General features: G+C 37.5%; 1 protein-coding gene across 1 annotated transcript; it reads right to left on the bottom strand.

Moving 5' to 3' along the window:
• Positions 1 to 13,419: 13,419 nt before the first annotated feature.
• Positions 13,420 to 14,334, bottom strand: LOC114051787 (olfactory receptor 4S1). The gene has a single exon (XM_027874195.1). It carries the CDS (start codon positions 14,323 to 14,325, stop codon positions 13,420 to 13,422), a length of 906 nt encoding a protein of 301 aa, XP_027729996.1. The 5' UTR covers positions 14,326 to 14,334.
• Positions 14,335 to 14,645: the final 311 nt, after the last annotated feature.

Raw genomic sequence — 14,645 nt, 5'->3', positions numbered from 1 at the left:
ATGCGGAGTGAAAGCAGTGACTTGCTTGAGCTCTCCCGCAAACCCCTCAAAATACCTGTAAAAAAATTACTCTAAACAAATTCTAAAGCAGCAGAACCCACAAAAAGACAGAGTGAAACAAATTTCCAGCCCAAGACAACCTGGATGATTGATCGGAAAGGTATATCGCACCAGGCGGGGAGAGGAGCACAGTGTGGCGTGGGCTCACAGGCTGCAACAAACCTGGAGCAGGCCTCAGAGGACTGAACTGCGGGCAGCTGTGGCAGTTTTCAGACTTCTCAACCCACAAACACCAAAGACAACTTGGAAGGTCTGTGGGAAAAGTCTGTGACTGCGGTGAGAGAAGGAGCTAGGTCTCAGCTGCAAGTCCTGAGAGAGGCCTATGGGGCAGCGGCTGCCTCTTGAGCTTCCGACCCACAGACTGAGGCACCTAAAGTGCCTGATCAGAGGTGGATTAAAGGGATCTCTTTGCCAGTGCTGAGGCAGGAATCTCTTGCTCTGCCCGTGCTTGGATCTTGATCACAGTTCTGAGGGGAGGGGGGTACTAGGGCGAGGAGGAGTGCTGGTATGGTGGGGCTTATTGTGGCTGTGGAGAAGAAAGACGATGCCCCTTATCATACCACCTTGGAAGAACTGAAAATTTACAGGTCCCTAGAAGTATCTCTGAAAACAGCTGTACAAACCCCCAAAAGCTTGGGACAGTACATTCTCCACATTGGAAGCAGACTTTTACCTTAACAAAGAGTTTAAAACTCAAGCAATTGGCTGGGATCATGAGTAAGCAGCACAAAAAGAGTCAGACTATATTATCTTACTTTGGTGACAAAGAGGATCAAAACATACAACCAGAAGAAAACAACAAAGTCAAAGCACCTACATCCAAAGCCTCCAAGAAAATTACCAATCAGTCCCAGACCTTGGAAGAGCTTAAAAGGATTTTGAGAAGCAAGTAAGAGAAGTAGAGGAAAAACTGGGAAGAGAAATGAGAATGATACAAGAAAATCATGAAAAACAAGTCCACAGCTTGCTAAAGGAGACCCAAAAAAATACTGAAGAAAATAACACCTTAAAAATAGCCTAAGCCAAATGGCAAAAGAGATCCAAAAAGCCAATGAGGAGAAGAATGCCCTAAAAAGGACAATTGGCCCAATGGAAAAACAAGTCTGAAAAGATTACTGAAGAAAATATTTCCTTAAAAATTATAATAGAGCATTTGGAAGCTAGTGACTTTATGAGAAATCAAAACATTATAAAACAAATCCAAAAGAATGAAAAATTAGAAAACAATGTGAAATACCTCATTGGAAAAACAACTGGCCTGGAAAATAGATCCAGGAGAGAGAATTTAAAAATTATTGGACTATCTGAAAGCCATGATCAAAAAAAGAACCTAGACATCATCTTTCAAGAAATGACCAAGGAAAACTGCCCTGATATTTTAGAACCAGAGGGCAAAATAGAAATGGAAAGAATCCACTGATCTCCTCCTGAAAGAGATCCCCAAAGGAATACTCCTAGGAATATTGTAGCCAAATTCCAGAGTTCCCAGGTCAAGGAAAAGATATTGCAAGCAGGCAGAAATAAACAATGCAAATATTGTGGAAACACATTCAGGACAGCACAAGATTTAGCAGCTTCTACATTAAGGATCTGCAGGGCATGGAACATAATATTTTGGAGGGCAAAGGAGATAGGATTACAACCAAGAATCACCTACACAGAAAAACTGAGTATGATCCTTTGGGGGGAAAATGGTCATTCAGTGAAATAGATGGCTTTCAAGTATTCTTGATGAAAGGACCAGAGCTGAATAAAAAATTTGACTTTCAAATACAAGGCTCAAGTGGAACATGAAGCGGTAAACAGTAAAGAGAAATCATAAGAGACTTATTAAGACTGAACTGTTTATATTCCTGAATGGAAAGATGATATTTGTAACTCATGAGACCTTTGACAGTATTAGGGTAGTTGGAGAGAAAATATTATATGTATGTAGATAGATAGATATACAGATAGATAGATAGATAGATAGATAGATAGATAGATAGATAGATAGATAGATAGATAGATAGATGGATGGATAGAAGATAGAGGTCACAGGGTGAGTTGAAGATGAAGGGATCATATCTGGAGAATAAAATTAAGGGGCGAGAGAGGATTATACTAGGAGAAGGAGAGGTAGAATCAAGTAAATTATCTCACAAAAACAGAAAAGAAAAGGCTCTTATAGTGGAGGGGAAATGGGGGAAGATGAGAGGGAATGAGTGAATCTTATTCTCATAGGATTTGACTTAAGGAGGGAATAACATACACACTCAACTGTTTAGGGAAATCTGTCTTACCCTACAGGAAAATAGGGGGGAAAGGGGACAAGAGAGTAGGGGGATGATAGAGAGAAAGGCAGATTGGGAAAAGGGGTAATCAGAAGCAAATACTTCTGAGGAAGGACAGGGTCAAAAGAAAGAATAGAACAAATGGGGGAGGGCAGGATAGGATTAAGGGAAATAGAGTTAGTTTTTCATAGCATGTCTACTATGGAAGTGTTTTGCATAACTGCACATGTATAACCTATATTGATTTGCTTGCCTTTTCAATGAGGGTGGGTGGGGAGGGAGGAAGGGAGAAAATTTGGAACCCAAGGTTTTAAAAACACATGTTTAAAAAAATGTTTTCACATGCTACTGGGAAATAAGAAATACAGGAAATGGGATTCAGAAATCTATCCTGCCCTACAGAAAAATAGAAGAGGAAGGGGATAACAGAAGGGGAGGAGAGATAGAAGGGAAGGCAGACTAAGAGAAGGGGTATTCAGAACGCATGCCATCTTGGGATGGGGGAGGGGCAAAATGGGGAGAAAATTTGGTACTCAAAATCTTGTGGAAGTAAATTTTGAAAACTAAAAATAAATAAAAAAAAGAAACAAACAAAAAAAAAGATGACATCCTATCATTATCAACTCAACCTATGCCCACTGTCTAGGTACACTCCTGCTTACTGCCCTAATAATGATGAAGTTGCTAGGAGTTGTATTGTCTTCCCATGTAAGAAGAAGACAGTTTATTCTCATTGAATCCCTTATGGTTTTTCTTTCCTGTTTACCCTTTTCTACATTTCTCTTGAGTCTTGTATTTGAAAGCCAAATTTTCTATTCAGCTTTGATCTTTTCATCAGGAATGCTTGAAAGACTGCTATTTCACTAAATAGCAGTCCATTTTCCCCCCCTGAAGGATTATGCTCAACTTTTCTGGGTAGGTTATTCTTGGTTGTAATCCTAGCTCCTTTGTCCCCCAGAGTATAATATTCCAAACTCTCCACTCCTTTTATGTAGGAGCCACTAAATCTTGGGTTATCTTGACTGTGGCTCCATGATATTTGATGCATTTCTTTCTGGCTGCTTACAATATTTCTTCTTGACTTGGGAGTTCTGAAATTTGGCTATAATATTCCAGAAAGTTTTCATCTTGGCATCTCTTTCAGTAGGTGGTAAATGGATTCTTTCAGTTTCTATCTTACTCTCTAATTCCAGGATATCAGAATAATTTTTCTGTGATAATTTCTTGAAAGAAGATGTCTAAGGTTTTGTTTTTTTTTAATCATGGCTTTAGGGCAGTCCATTCACTTCTTAATTTTGTTGTATGTATGTGTGTCTCTGTTACCATTTGACCTATTCTGTTTTCTAAAAGATGTTATTTTCTACTGTATTTTTGTGCCTCCTTTAACAAACTGTTGACTCTTTTTTCATTATCTTGAATCATTTTCATTTATTTTCTCAATTTTTTTCTTCTCTCTTTTATTTAATTTTAAAATCCTTTTTGAGCTCTTTCTGGAATTCCTCTTGGAATGAGACCAATTCACATTTTTCTTTGAGGCTTTGCATGTAGCAGTTTTGACTTTGTTGTCTCCTTTAGAGTTTGTGTTTTCATCTTCCTTGTTGCCATATTAACTTTCTATGGTCTGGTGCTCTTTTTGTTGTTTCATTATTTTCCCAGCCTATTTCTTGACTTTTAAATTTCAGTTAAAGTTGAGCTCTGATTCCAGGGTCGAGGGGGTGATGTCCCAAGCTTCAGAATTTTCATATTGCTGTTTGTAGAGCTAGTTCTGGAGATTGTGCAAGTTTTCAGTTCTTGCAAGGTGGTATGATCTAAGGAGAGGTGTAATCACTGATCTCCTGGCCTGTGCTTTGGTCTATGGATGAACACAAACATTTTTTCACCCTAGTCCTATGACTAGGATTGATGCTTCTCTGTGAACATAAGCTCTAGTGTGCTAATGTGCCTCCTCACCCTGAGACTTCAACCTGGAACAGTGTATGGGCAATGCAACAGAATTCTACACCCAGTGCCAACAAAGGGTCCCCTGTTATCACCCTTTGTCAAATTGTGTGACCCTCTTATAGTCTGCGGCCTAAGAACACTGGAAGCTGCTATTGCCTATTCAGTTACCGCCCCCACCCTCACTCCAGTGCTTGCTGCTGTCTTACAAGGGTGCAGCCTGCACTGGAGTATACTCTACTCTTACCCCAGTCAGACAGACCTTTCCTTGCTGACCTTCTAAGTTGTCTTGGGTTGGAAAATTTCTTCACCTCATCCTTTTGTTGGGGCATTATTTTAAAGTTGTTTTGAAGAGAGTTTGAGAAAGCTCAGGCAAGTCTCTTCCTTTATTTCACTATTTTGGCTCTAACCCCAGCTTAGCTAAAAAAAAAACCTGAAACTTGTTAAATTATTTCACTTTAAAAATGAATTAAAAAGTGAGACTTATCTCAAAAGAATCAAAATTGCAAGTATCACACAGGGCAAATAAAAGTTTTCATATTGGGTGTAAGTACACCAGAAAATTACTAATAACTTACTTGTGAAATGTGAAGAAATGCAACTGTTAACTGAGAACAACAAGGAAGTTACTCTCTCCATGGCACTCTTCTCCATGGGTCTCATCATCTCTGGGTTTCAAGGTTCCCTGACTGATTACTCATCTTCTTCCCTGGGAATAAAACCAACCTCAACAGCATGGGGACTCTGTCTAATGATCAGGTTGAATATAATCACATTCTTTCTTAAACTAATCCACCTTCCCCATGGCTGACCCAGATAGAGAATTAAGATACAAATATCCATCATATTTTGGCCTATCTATGTATAAAATGTGTGGATAGATACATAGAGGAATTGATGAGAGAGGGATAGACATATATATATGTATGTATATATGTATATGTATATATACACAGAGAGATAGAAAGAGAATAATTTTATTTTGTTTATCTTCACATATTCAATAGCTCAGTCAAACTGAAGGGTATTGAGCACATGGAATAATGCATGAAATTAAAAATTTGTAAAGCTTGGAGATTAACATGACAAATTTTACAATGACAACAACATCCCAGCCCAGCCTGGGAAATTAACTTATTTTGGTTTCATGGATATCAATTCAGGGATGCAGTCAGCTTTCTGGGCTATATACATACATACATACACACATGTACATATACACCTATATGTGTGTGTGTTACACACACACACATATTTGACTCAATATAAGAAATGATGTTCTAACAATGGAGTTGACATTTAAGGTAATGAGCTCCCCAACACAGAGGTATTCAAGCAGAAGTTCTCAGAGATTCAGTAAAAAAGACACTTATACAATGGTGGTGAGTTGCAATAGATTACTGCTAAATTTCCTTTGAAGTCAAAGATTCTAAAATTTAAGTAATACTTTTGCCTTCTTTTGGCCCCTCCATTTTTCTCCTTCTTGTACTTTCTAAGAACTTTTCATTCTTCCTTGGCAGGGAACCAAGGGATCTAGGAAAGAAAAATGATGTGAAGGTAAAATTGAACCATTATATTGTGTGTGGTGGGGGAGGGGGGGAGCATGAACACTTTTTTTTTTTTTTTGGGCAATTGAGGTTAAGTGACTTGACCAGGGTTACACAGCTAGTAAGTGTCAAGTGTTTGGTCTAAGGCCGGATTTGAACTCAGGTCCTCTTGACTTCAGGGCCGGTGCACTATCCACTGCACCACCTAGCTGCCCCAAAGGTAAAATTGGACAACAGAATTGCTTGTAATCGTGCATGAAAAGAGAAATCGGAGAAACATTCAAAATTATTGGCCCAGGTGAAGTTTTCTATTAACTAAAGGTTATTTTTCTTTGTTTGTTTGTTCTTTTTATGGTCCCATTTCTTTAGTCACAATTAATAATTCCACAAATTAATCAGTGATTCAGGATACAATTACAAAAGGAATGCAACCAGGAGTATGATGATAAATATTTAATAATCAGCTCTATGAGAAAACCATATATCCTGATGATATCCTTTCAAGTTTAATATGCATTATTAATGTTTTCTCCATCACTTTCTGGTCAATCTACAAAACAATACATTAATCACGATTTTGTAGTGTTTGCCTATTTTGAAGATACAATTATTTGTCTAGCAGAACCAACAGAACTGGCTTCAGCACACCTCTGATTAGACAGTCCTTGCCCTCAAGGAGCTTACATTCTAAGGGAAGAGGCAACACTTATAGAGGAGAGAGAGTTAAATGGATAGTCATTGGAGACAAAAAAGATTTACATGTCCTTGCAACTGGCAATGACAAAGATGACTTGATGACAGTTTCATAAATGGAAAGGAGCTGGAGGCATTATGCTTATAGGTGGCTGTCAAGGAGGTTTCTAGAAGTGGAATGAAATGTGGCTTGATCTTGTCTTGGTATAATAGGAAACTGAGGGAATTACCAATCAGTATACTAGGACTCCAAGATAGACCTTCCAACAATGGTTATGTCCACTGAGAGTTTGATTCTGGAAAAGTGCAGCATGGTGAATGATGATGATGATAATGATAATGATGATGATGTTATGACCTGGAGTTACCTTTGAATATGTTGAAATATCCATATCTCCATCTGCAGAATGTTTGGTGATAAATTATATATTCCAACACCAAGAATGAAAGATAAAAACAAAATTATAGATTGTTTTCCTGTTGAATAAATGGTTCAATGGAGGCATGATAGTAGTTTTAAACTATTTAAAAGGTTTTCATATGACAAATGCATTAGACTGGACAATCTTGGCTCTAAATGATGAAAGTAAAAACACTTGGTAGAATTTTCTGAGGTAAATTTAGTGTTGTTATAAATATTTGCAATTATAGCTTTCCCAAAGGGGAATAGACTGTCATAGGAAGTAGCCCATTAATTTGTTCATTGGAGGCCTTCTTTAATTGATTCATTAGAGGCCTTCAAATAAAGGAAGAATAAGTATTTATTGGGCACATTTTATACACACCTGTATATACATACATATGTACTTTTTTAACTGGCTTTATTAGTTGGTCACTGAGATTCTTCTTATCAAATTCTCAGGATGTAATCTTTAATTTTCCAATTTAGCTGCAATGACATCACATAACCTTGGGAGTATCATGGTCAAAGCTTGTCAACGACAAATTTCTTTCTTCCATACATATTTATTGAGCAGCTACAATGTGTAATGCTGTATGAAGAATGATCATTAAAAATCGCTTCTTGTTCCAAATCTCAAGGGCCTGAGATTTGACCACTGTGACTGTAATCTGTTCTCAGTAGGCTATTTTAAACAGGAGGTTCTCCTGTGTCAGCTAATAAGGAATCCAAAGACAGAGCATACACACAGATGCTAACATGAACCTTTCCTTTAGTTCATAGAATCCCAGCACACCAAAGACTAGAGCCCCCCTAACAGTTGCTGGCCAAGGTCAGAACATCATAGTTGTCTGAGCTGAATGGACCTTGGAAAAATGTTTTCCAACCCCCTTATTTTATATAGGAAGAAACTGAGAGCCAAAAAGTCAAGATAACTTTTCCAATACTACACACATAGGGAGGGAGTCTCAACATAGGTCCTCTTAACTTCAAATACTGTTTCCATCAGCAGTATTTTTTAAATTCTCTTTGTGCATATAGAATATGTTTAAGTATATACTTATTTGTGTCTAATGATAGCCATCATAAGGGTAGGGGGGAGGGAAATTAAAAAAAAGAAAATTAACATGATTTTACTGTGTTTTTGAAAGGAATATCAAATTGTATGTAGTAGATTTGCAGTTTCATGTACAATCATCTTTTTTTTAAATTGTACTGTATTATGGAAATGCTTGTTTTATTCCATAAATTTAAAATAAAACTAAAAAAAAATCTTTCAGATGCCTAGTTTCTCTACAAAATACCAGAAAAACAAAAGAACAAACATTGTCAGGATGGTGGGGAGAAGAAAAGAAAAAGAAGGAGCAAAAAAAAAAAAAGAAGAAGAAGAGAGAGATATCTAGGATATGAAGACAGAGAGAAACAGAGACCAAAACAAATGTTAGGCTAGCTTCTTCATGATGATGCCTCCCATGGAGGGAAATGGAAGGTTCAGTAAAAAAGAAGCTTCTGTATATACAGAGGTTTGCCTGAATCTCCTGATCTCCTACTCAACTCTCACCAGAAAGAATTGCCTTGTTACCCCCACTGACTTTATGTCTCCTGGGTGACTAGCCAGGGACTTGCCATACAAAATCCTTGTCCCACAAGGGGCATCAAAGGGAAAACAAACAAACAAATAAACAAACAAAAAATGGCCTTATACTCGAAAGACCTGAATTCAAATTATGACTCTACCATCTACTAGCTCTGTGACATTACACGTCACATAACATTTGTGGGATTTTTTTTTCCATATCTATTTTTTAAAAGACCTATAAAATACTAAATACTGAAAACCACCTTCATGTTCAGTGATAGTGTCATTGTAAAGGAGGCATTTTAAAAATCTTAAATTTCACTGGAAAGATGAACTGTTAAGTTTTGAATCAAACTAACCTACACATTGTTCACCATACATGACATTCCATCTACCACCTCTGTGACTTTGTATAAAATATTGTTTATAAATTGAATTTTCTACATCTTTCCTATTGCCTATTAAGCCCCTTAGAACTTTTCAGGGTTATATTGAAATATTACCTATTAAAGAGTTCTTTCCTAATTCTATGAAATGTTACTATCCCCAGCCCAGAATTCATATTTTGTGTGTGTGTGTGTGTGTGTGCATGCCCATCTTTTTATGTACTCGTGTCCCTGCATGTTAAGGCAAGGCAGCAAGCATTCATTCAGTACTTGTTACTTCCTTGGCACTGGACAGTGTGCATGTGTTTGTTGGGATGGAGTACCCATCTGGTGGCATGATGTTGAAATCTGGAAAGTTAGAGTAGTACCCAGAGGGCCAAAGCTTGGCTGGCCTGGACCCCTTCCCCCAAAAATGGGGGCCTCCAGGATGAACTGGAGAAGAGATCAGGTATAGCAAAGAGATGTTTCCAAGTGAAAAAGTCCCAAATGTGGAGGAATGTTCTAGGATGAAGAGACTTCAGTCACTAAAGGATACAACTGGGACATGATAGAAAATTCTAGAAAGTCAGAATAAGACCAAACCAGGAACATCAAGGCTACAGCAAGGATGATGACAGTTCCTAGCCCACGGGCCTCACCTTAGGTCAGGTGACTTTGTGTTCCTTGTGTGATTAGCCAGGGACTTCCCATCCTTGGTATCCTAAAATTGGGGGAAATACAAAATCTTTGTTCCACAAGAGGCCTCCGAGAGCCTTTCTTCCTCTTCATGGGGGCTAGTTAGACACTTTCACTTCTCTCTTATTGTCATAAAACAGGTGCTTTCCCCAACAATGTCGATCTACCAACCAACCAAAGAACAAGCATTTATTAAGCACTTACTACATGTCAGGTGCTGTGCTGAGAGCTGTGTATACCTAGAAAGATATAAACCAATGAAAAGCAAAAACAGCCCCTGCCCTTAAGAACCTCACATTCTAATGGGGAAGACAAGATGTAACTAACTAGTCACAGAAAAGATAGAGAGTGGGCAGGCAATAAGTAATGTTAGAAGATATGACTCTTACAGTTGAGTTGTGAGGGGTGCCTAGGAAAGGTGGTGGTAGGGAGAGAGAACATTAGGTGACATTAGGCATAGGTGATAGCCAGCACAAAATTATAGAGAACAGAGATCCTGTATCCCATCAGTAATATGTAAACTCCTTTATACCCTGAAGTGTCAAATATGTGACTGTAGGCCATGATCAGCAGCGCTCCTGAACTCACCAAACTAGATTTAAAATGTAACTGGGTAATATTTAACACAATAAATAAAAGTACAATAGAATATCAGTAAGGTTAATATGGAGTTTTCTAAATCAATATGCCATCCACAGGGGCCCTTATATATGGTTTAGTGGCCTTGTTTCTACTTATACACACATACACATAAGTAGCCATGTGGATATCTGCATATTGTTAAAGGTACCTGTATTTAAGGCCCTGTGTGGGCTCTACTTTTTCTATAATAACTTCCATGACCCCTCCTTCCCATGTACAAGCAGGTAAACCATTAGCTGGAAGCACAATTCCCTACACAGATCCCACATACCATTTTACATAGTCCTGTTGTTTGCATTTTTCACATTTCAGCTTTATCATACTTACTTGTCAATGTGTCATTCTTACTATTAGCTTATAAGCTCCATTGAGAAAAGAAATTGACTTTGTCTTCACCTTTGTATCTCTAGTTCCTCATACAAGTGCCCTGGACATAGTACATGGTCCAAGTATTGCTTGGATTAGATAGAATTGAATTTAATTTGTCTTTGAGATAATCACTTGGCCTATCTATGACTCAATTTCTACATCAACAAAATAAGAATAAGGTCTTATATCTAAAATATATAAAGAACTTTGTAAAATCTGTAAGAATACAAATCATTCCCCAATTGATAAATGGTTAAAGGATATGAACAGGCAGTTTTAAAATAAAGAAATAAAAAATATATAGTCAAATGAAAAAAAATGTTCTAAATAATTATTGATTAAAGAAATGCAAATTGAAACAATGTCATTTTATACCTACCAGATAGGGTGAAATTATAGAAGAGGAAAGTGAAAAATGCTGGATGAGATTTGGAAAAATTAGGACACTAATTCATTGTTGGTGGAATTGTGAACTGATCCAAATATTTTGGAGAACAATTTGGAATTATACCCAAAGAGTTATTAAACTACCAATATCTTTTGACCCAGAAATACCACTACTTGGTCTACTTCCAAAGATAATTAGGGAAAAAGGAAAAGAACCTATATTTCTAAAATGTTTTTAGCAGCTCTCTTTATAATGGCAAAGAACCAGAAATTTCAGGGATGCCCATTAATTGAAGAATAGCTGAACAAGATGTGGTGTATGATTGGGATGGAATACAACTGTGCTATAAGAAATGATGAGCACAATGATTTTAGAAAAAACATGGAAAGACTTGAATGAAATAATAGTGAGTGAATGATCAGAACCAAGAGAACATTGTATACAGTAACAGCTATAGTTTTAAGAATGACTTTGAGTGAATAAGTTATTTTGACTGTTATAAATACCCAAATTAACTCTAAAGGACATATGAAGAAAAGTGTTATCTGTATCCAGAAAAAGAACTGATAAATATAAGTATGTATAGAATAATTTCACACATATATACCTATCTGTGTCTAATGGTAGCCATCTCTAGTGTGTGGGAGGGGAAGAAAAATGAAATTTACATGATAAATTTGTTGTTGATTTGAAAATAACAGCAAGTTGTACACACTAAATTTGTGGTTCCATGTGTAATCAATTTTTTTAAATTATACTATTTTTGTGGTAAATGCTTGTTTTATTCCATAAATTAAAGAATATTTTAAGGCTATCTCTGTTAAAAACAAACAAAATAAGGATAATATTTTTTTTTACTAGATGTGCCTTTATTTCAGAGTTATAAGCTTCTGAGAGATCATTTGCTTAACAAATGACCTCTTTCTATCACTATAAGGAACAGTGACCCTCCATATCCAGAGTATCAGAGACTTCTCTTATATCACCCCAGGGGGTGAGTAATTAATGTACTCACCTTTAAGAATCCAGGGCAGAAACAATGAGATTGCTGAATCAACAGATATTTACTCAGCACAAGGGACAGTAAATATCTGTTGATTCGGCAAAATGTAAAATGTAGTGCTATATGATATATTGTCATCAGTAGGATATAATGAAAGTGGAGTATTGGAATTGGAGTTGAATTACTTAGGTTTAAATCTGAATTCTTCTACTAATGTTTTTTTTTCAACCTGGAGCAGGATATTTCCCCTATTTGAGCCTCAGTTTCTTCTTCTATCAAATGAGAGGGTTGGACTAGATTACCCCTAAGGACTTTTTTCCAGTTTCCATTCTATGGTCTAGTTGTTCAATGCCTCCTACTAAAGGTGGGAGTCAAAATCATCATGTGTATTTCTTATACATTGAAGTGAGAAGAAGACTGGAAGCATTTCTTTCAATTTGTATTTTACACTCTGGTTCTAGAATATCAGGGCAGCTTTCCTTGACAATTTTTTGAAAGATGATATCTAGGCTCTTTTTTGATCATGGCTTTCAGATAGTTCAATATTTTAAAAATTCTCTCTCCTGGATCTATTTTTCAGGTCAGTTGTTTTTTCCAATGCGATATTTCACATTGTCTTCTATTTTTTCATTCTTTTGGATTTGTTTTACATTGTCTTGATTTCTCATAAAGTCACTAGATTCCAATTGCTCCATTCTAATTTTTAAGGAAGTATTTTCTTCAGTGAGCTTTTTGATTTCCTTTTCCATTTGGCCAATTCTTCTTTTTAAGGCATTCTTCTCCTTATTGGCTTTTTGGACCTCTTTGGCCACTTGGGTTTAGGTTATTTTTAAGGTGTTATTTTCTTCAGTATTTTTTGGGTCTCCTTTAGCAAACTGATGACTTATTTTTCATTATTTTCTTGCATCACTCTCATTTCTCTTCCTAGTTTTTCCTCTACTTCTCTTACTTGTTTCTCAAAATCCTTTTTGAGCTCTTCCATGGCCTGGGACCAATTCATATTTTTCTTGGAGACTTTGGGTGCAGGAGCTTTGACATTTTTGTCTTCTTGTGGTAGTATGTTTTGATCTTTGTCATCAAAGAAAGATTCTATGGTCTGACATTTTTGTGCAGTTTCCTAAATATCCCATCCAATTACTTGAGTTATAAGCTCTTTATTAAGATAGAGGTCTGCTTCCAGTGTGGAGAATATACTGTCCCAAGCTTTTGGGGTTTTGTGCAGCTGTTTTCAGAGATATTTCTAGGGACTTGAAAATTTTCAGTTCTTCCAAAATGATATAATTGGGGGTGGTGTTTACTCCTTTCCTGGCCTATGCTCTGGTCTATGAGTGAACACACCTGTTCTTTTCTACCTTGGAACTTTGAGGAGGATTCCTTCTCCAACACTACTGCAAGCTCCACCATGCCAGTGCTACTCCTTGCCCCAGGACTGCTGCCCAGAACAGTTACCCAGATCAAGCAAGAAACTATGTCCATAATTTCCTCATGGCATTTTTGACTTCATTATTTCTCAGAGTGTATATCAGAGGGTTGAGCAATGGGGGCATCACAATGTTGAACAAGATAACAAGTTTGTCAGCTGCCAGTGTGGTAGAGGGGCGGATGTACATAAACATGGGAGGCAAAAGGACCAGGAGAACAGTGATGATATGGGAGCCACAGGTGGAAAGAGCCTTGCGCCTCCCCTCTGATGACTGGCTCCTCAGGCTCAGAAGGATGACAATATATGAGATGATAAGGATAATGAAGGAGACAAGTGAGATCATGCCACTGTTGGCTACAACAATGAGCCCCACCAAATAGGTGTCAGCACATGCAAGCTTCAGCAGGGGGTGGACATCACAGAAAAAGTTGTCAATCTCATTTGGACCACAGAAAGGCAGCTGGACAGTGAGGAGGGTTTGCAGAATGGAGTGAAGGAAGCCAGCTACCCAGGAAGCCCCAGCCAGTAGGCCACATTTCCATCGGTCCATAATGGTTGTGTAGTGCAGAGGTTTACAGATGGCAACATATCGATCATAGGCCATAGCAGTGAGGAGAAAGATCTCAGTTCCACCAAAGAAATGGGCAGAAAAGAGTTGAGTCATGCAGCCATTAAAAGAGATGGTCTTTCTGTCTACAAAAGTGTCAGCAATCATCTTTGGGGTGGTGGCTGATGGATAGCACATGTCTGCAAAGGACAAATGGCTAAGGAAGAAATACATGGGGGCAGCGAGGGTCTTGCTGGCATTTATGGTGATCAACACAAGTAAGTTTCCCAGAATAGTAAGTACATGAATGATAGAGAACACTACAAAACAAGCATACTGCATCTTCTGACTTTCAAACAATCCAAACAAAACAAACTCTGTCACGTTGTTTCCGTTTTCCATTAAGTGGGAGGACACCTAAGCATTCAAGGCACTGGTGATTTATACCTGGAATTATATGAATTACAAATAATAATATTAGAGAGGACTTCCAAACCTTCCCCCTACCCAGGCTCCATCTTAGGCCACATGGGAATTTATTATGTTTCAGAATGGAAGATATAAAGAGGTAATATTATTTTTTTAAAGATTCATTAATTTATTTACAATTTTCAACATTCACTTCCACAAGATTTTGAGTTCCAAATTTTCTTCCCATCTCATCCTCCCCACCCCCAAGACAGCATGCATTCTGAATACCCTTTGCCCTAATCTGCCCTCCC

This window comes from Vombatus ursinus, unplaced genomic scaffold (genome assembly GCF_900497805.2).
Source record: "Vombatus ursinus unplaced genomic scaffold, bare-nosed wombat genome assembly UNPS02014806.1, whole genome shotgun sequence".
In the NCBI taxonomy this organism is placed as follows: Eukaryota; Metazoa; Chordata; class Mammalia; order Diprotodontia; family Vombatidae; genus Vombatus; species Vombatus ursinus.
Note: the sequence above shows the minus strand (reverse complement) of the source record. Positions and strands in the feature narration are given on the sequence as shown.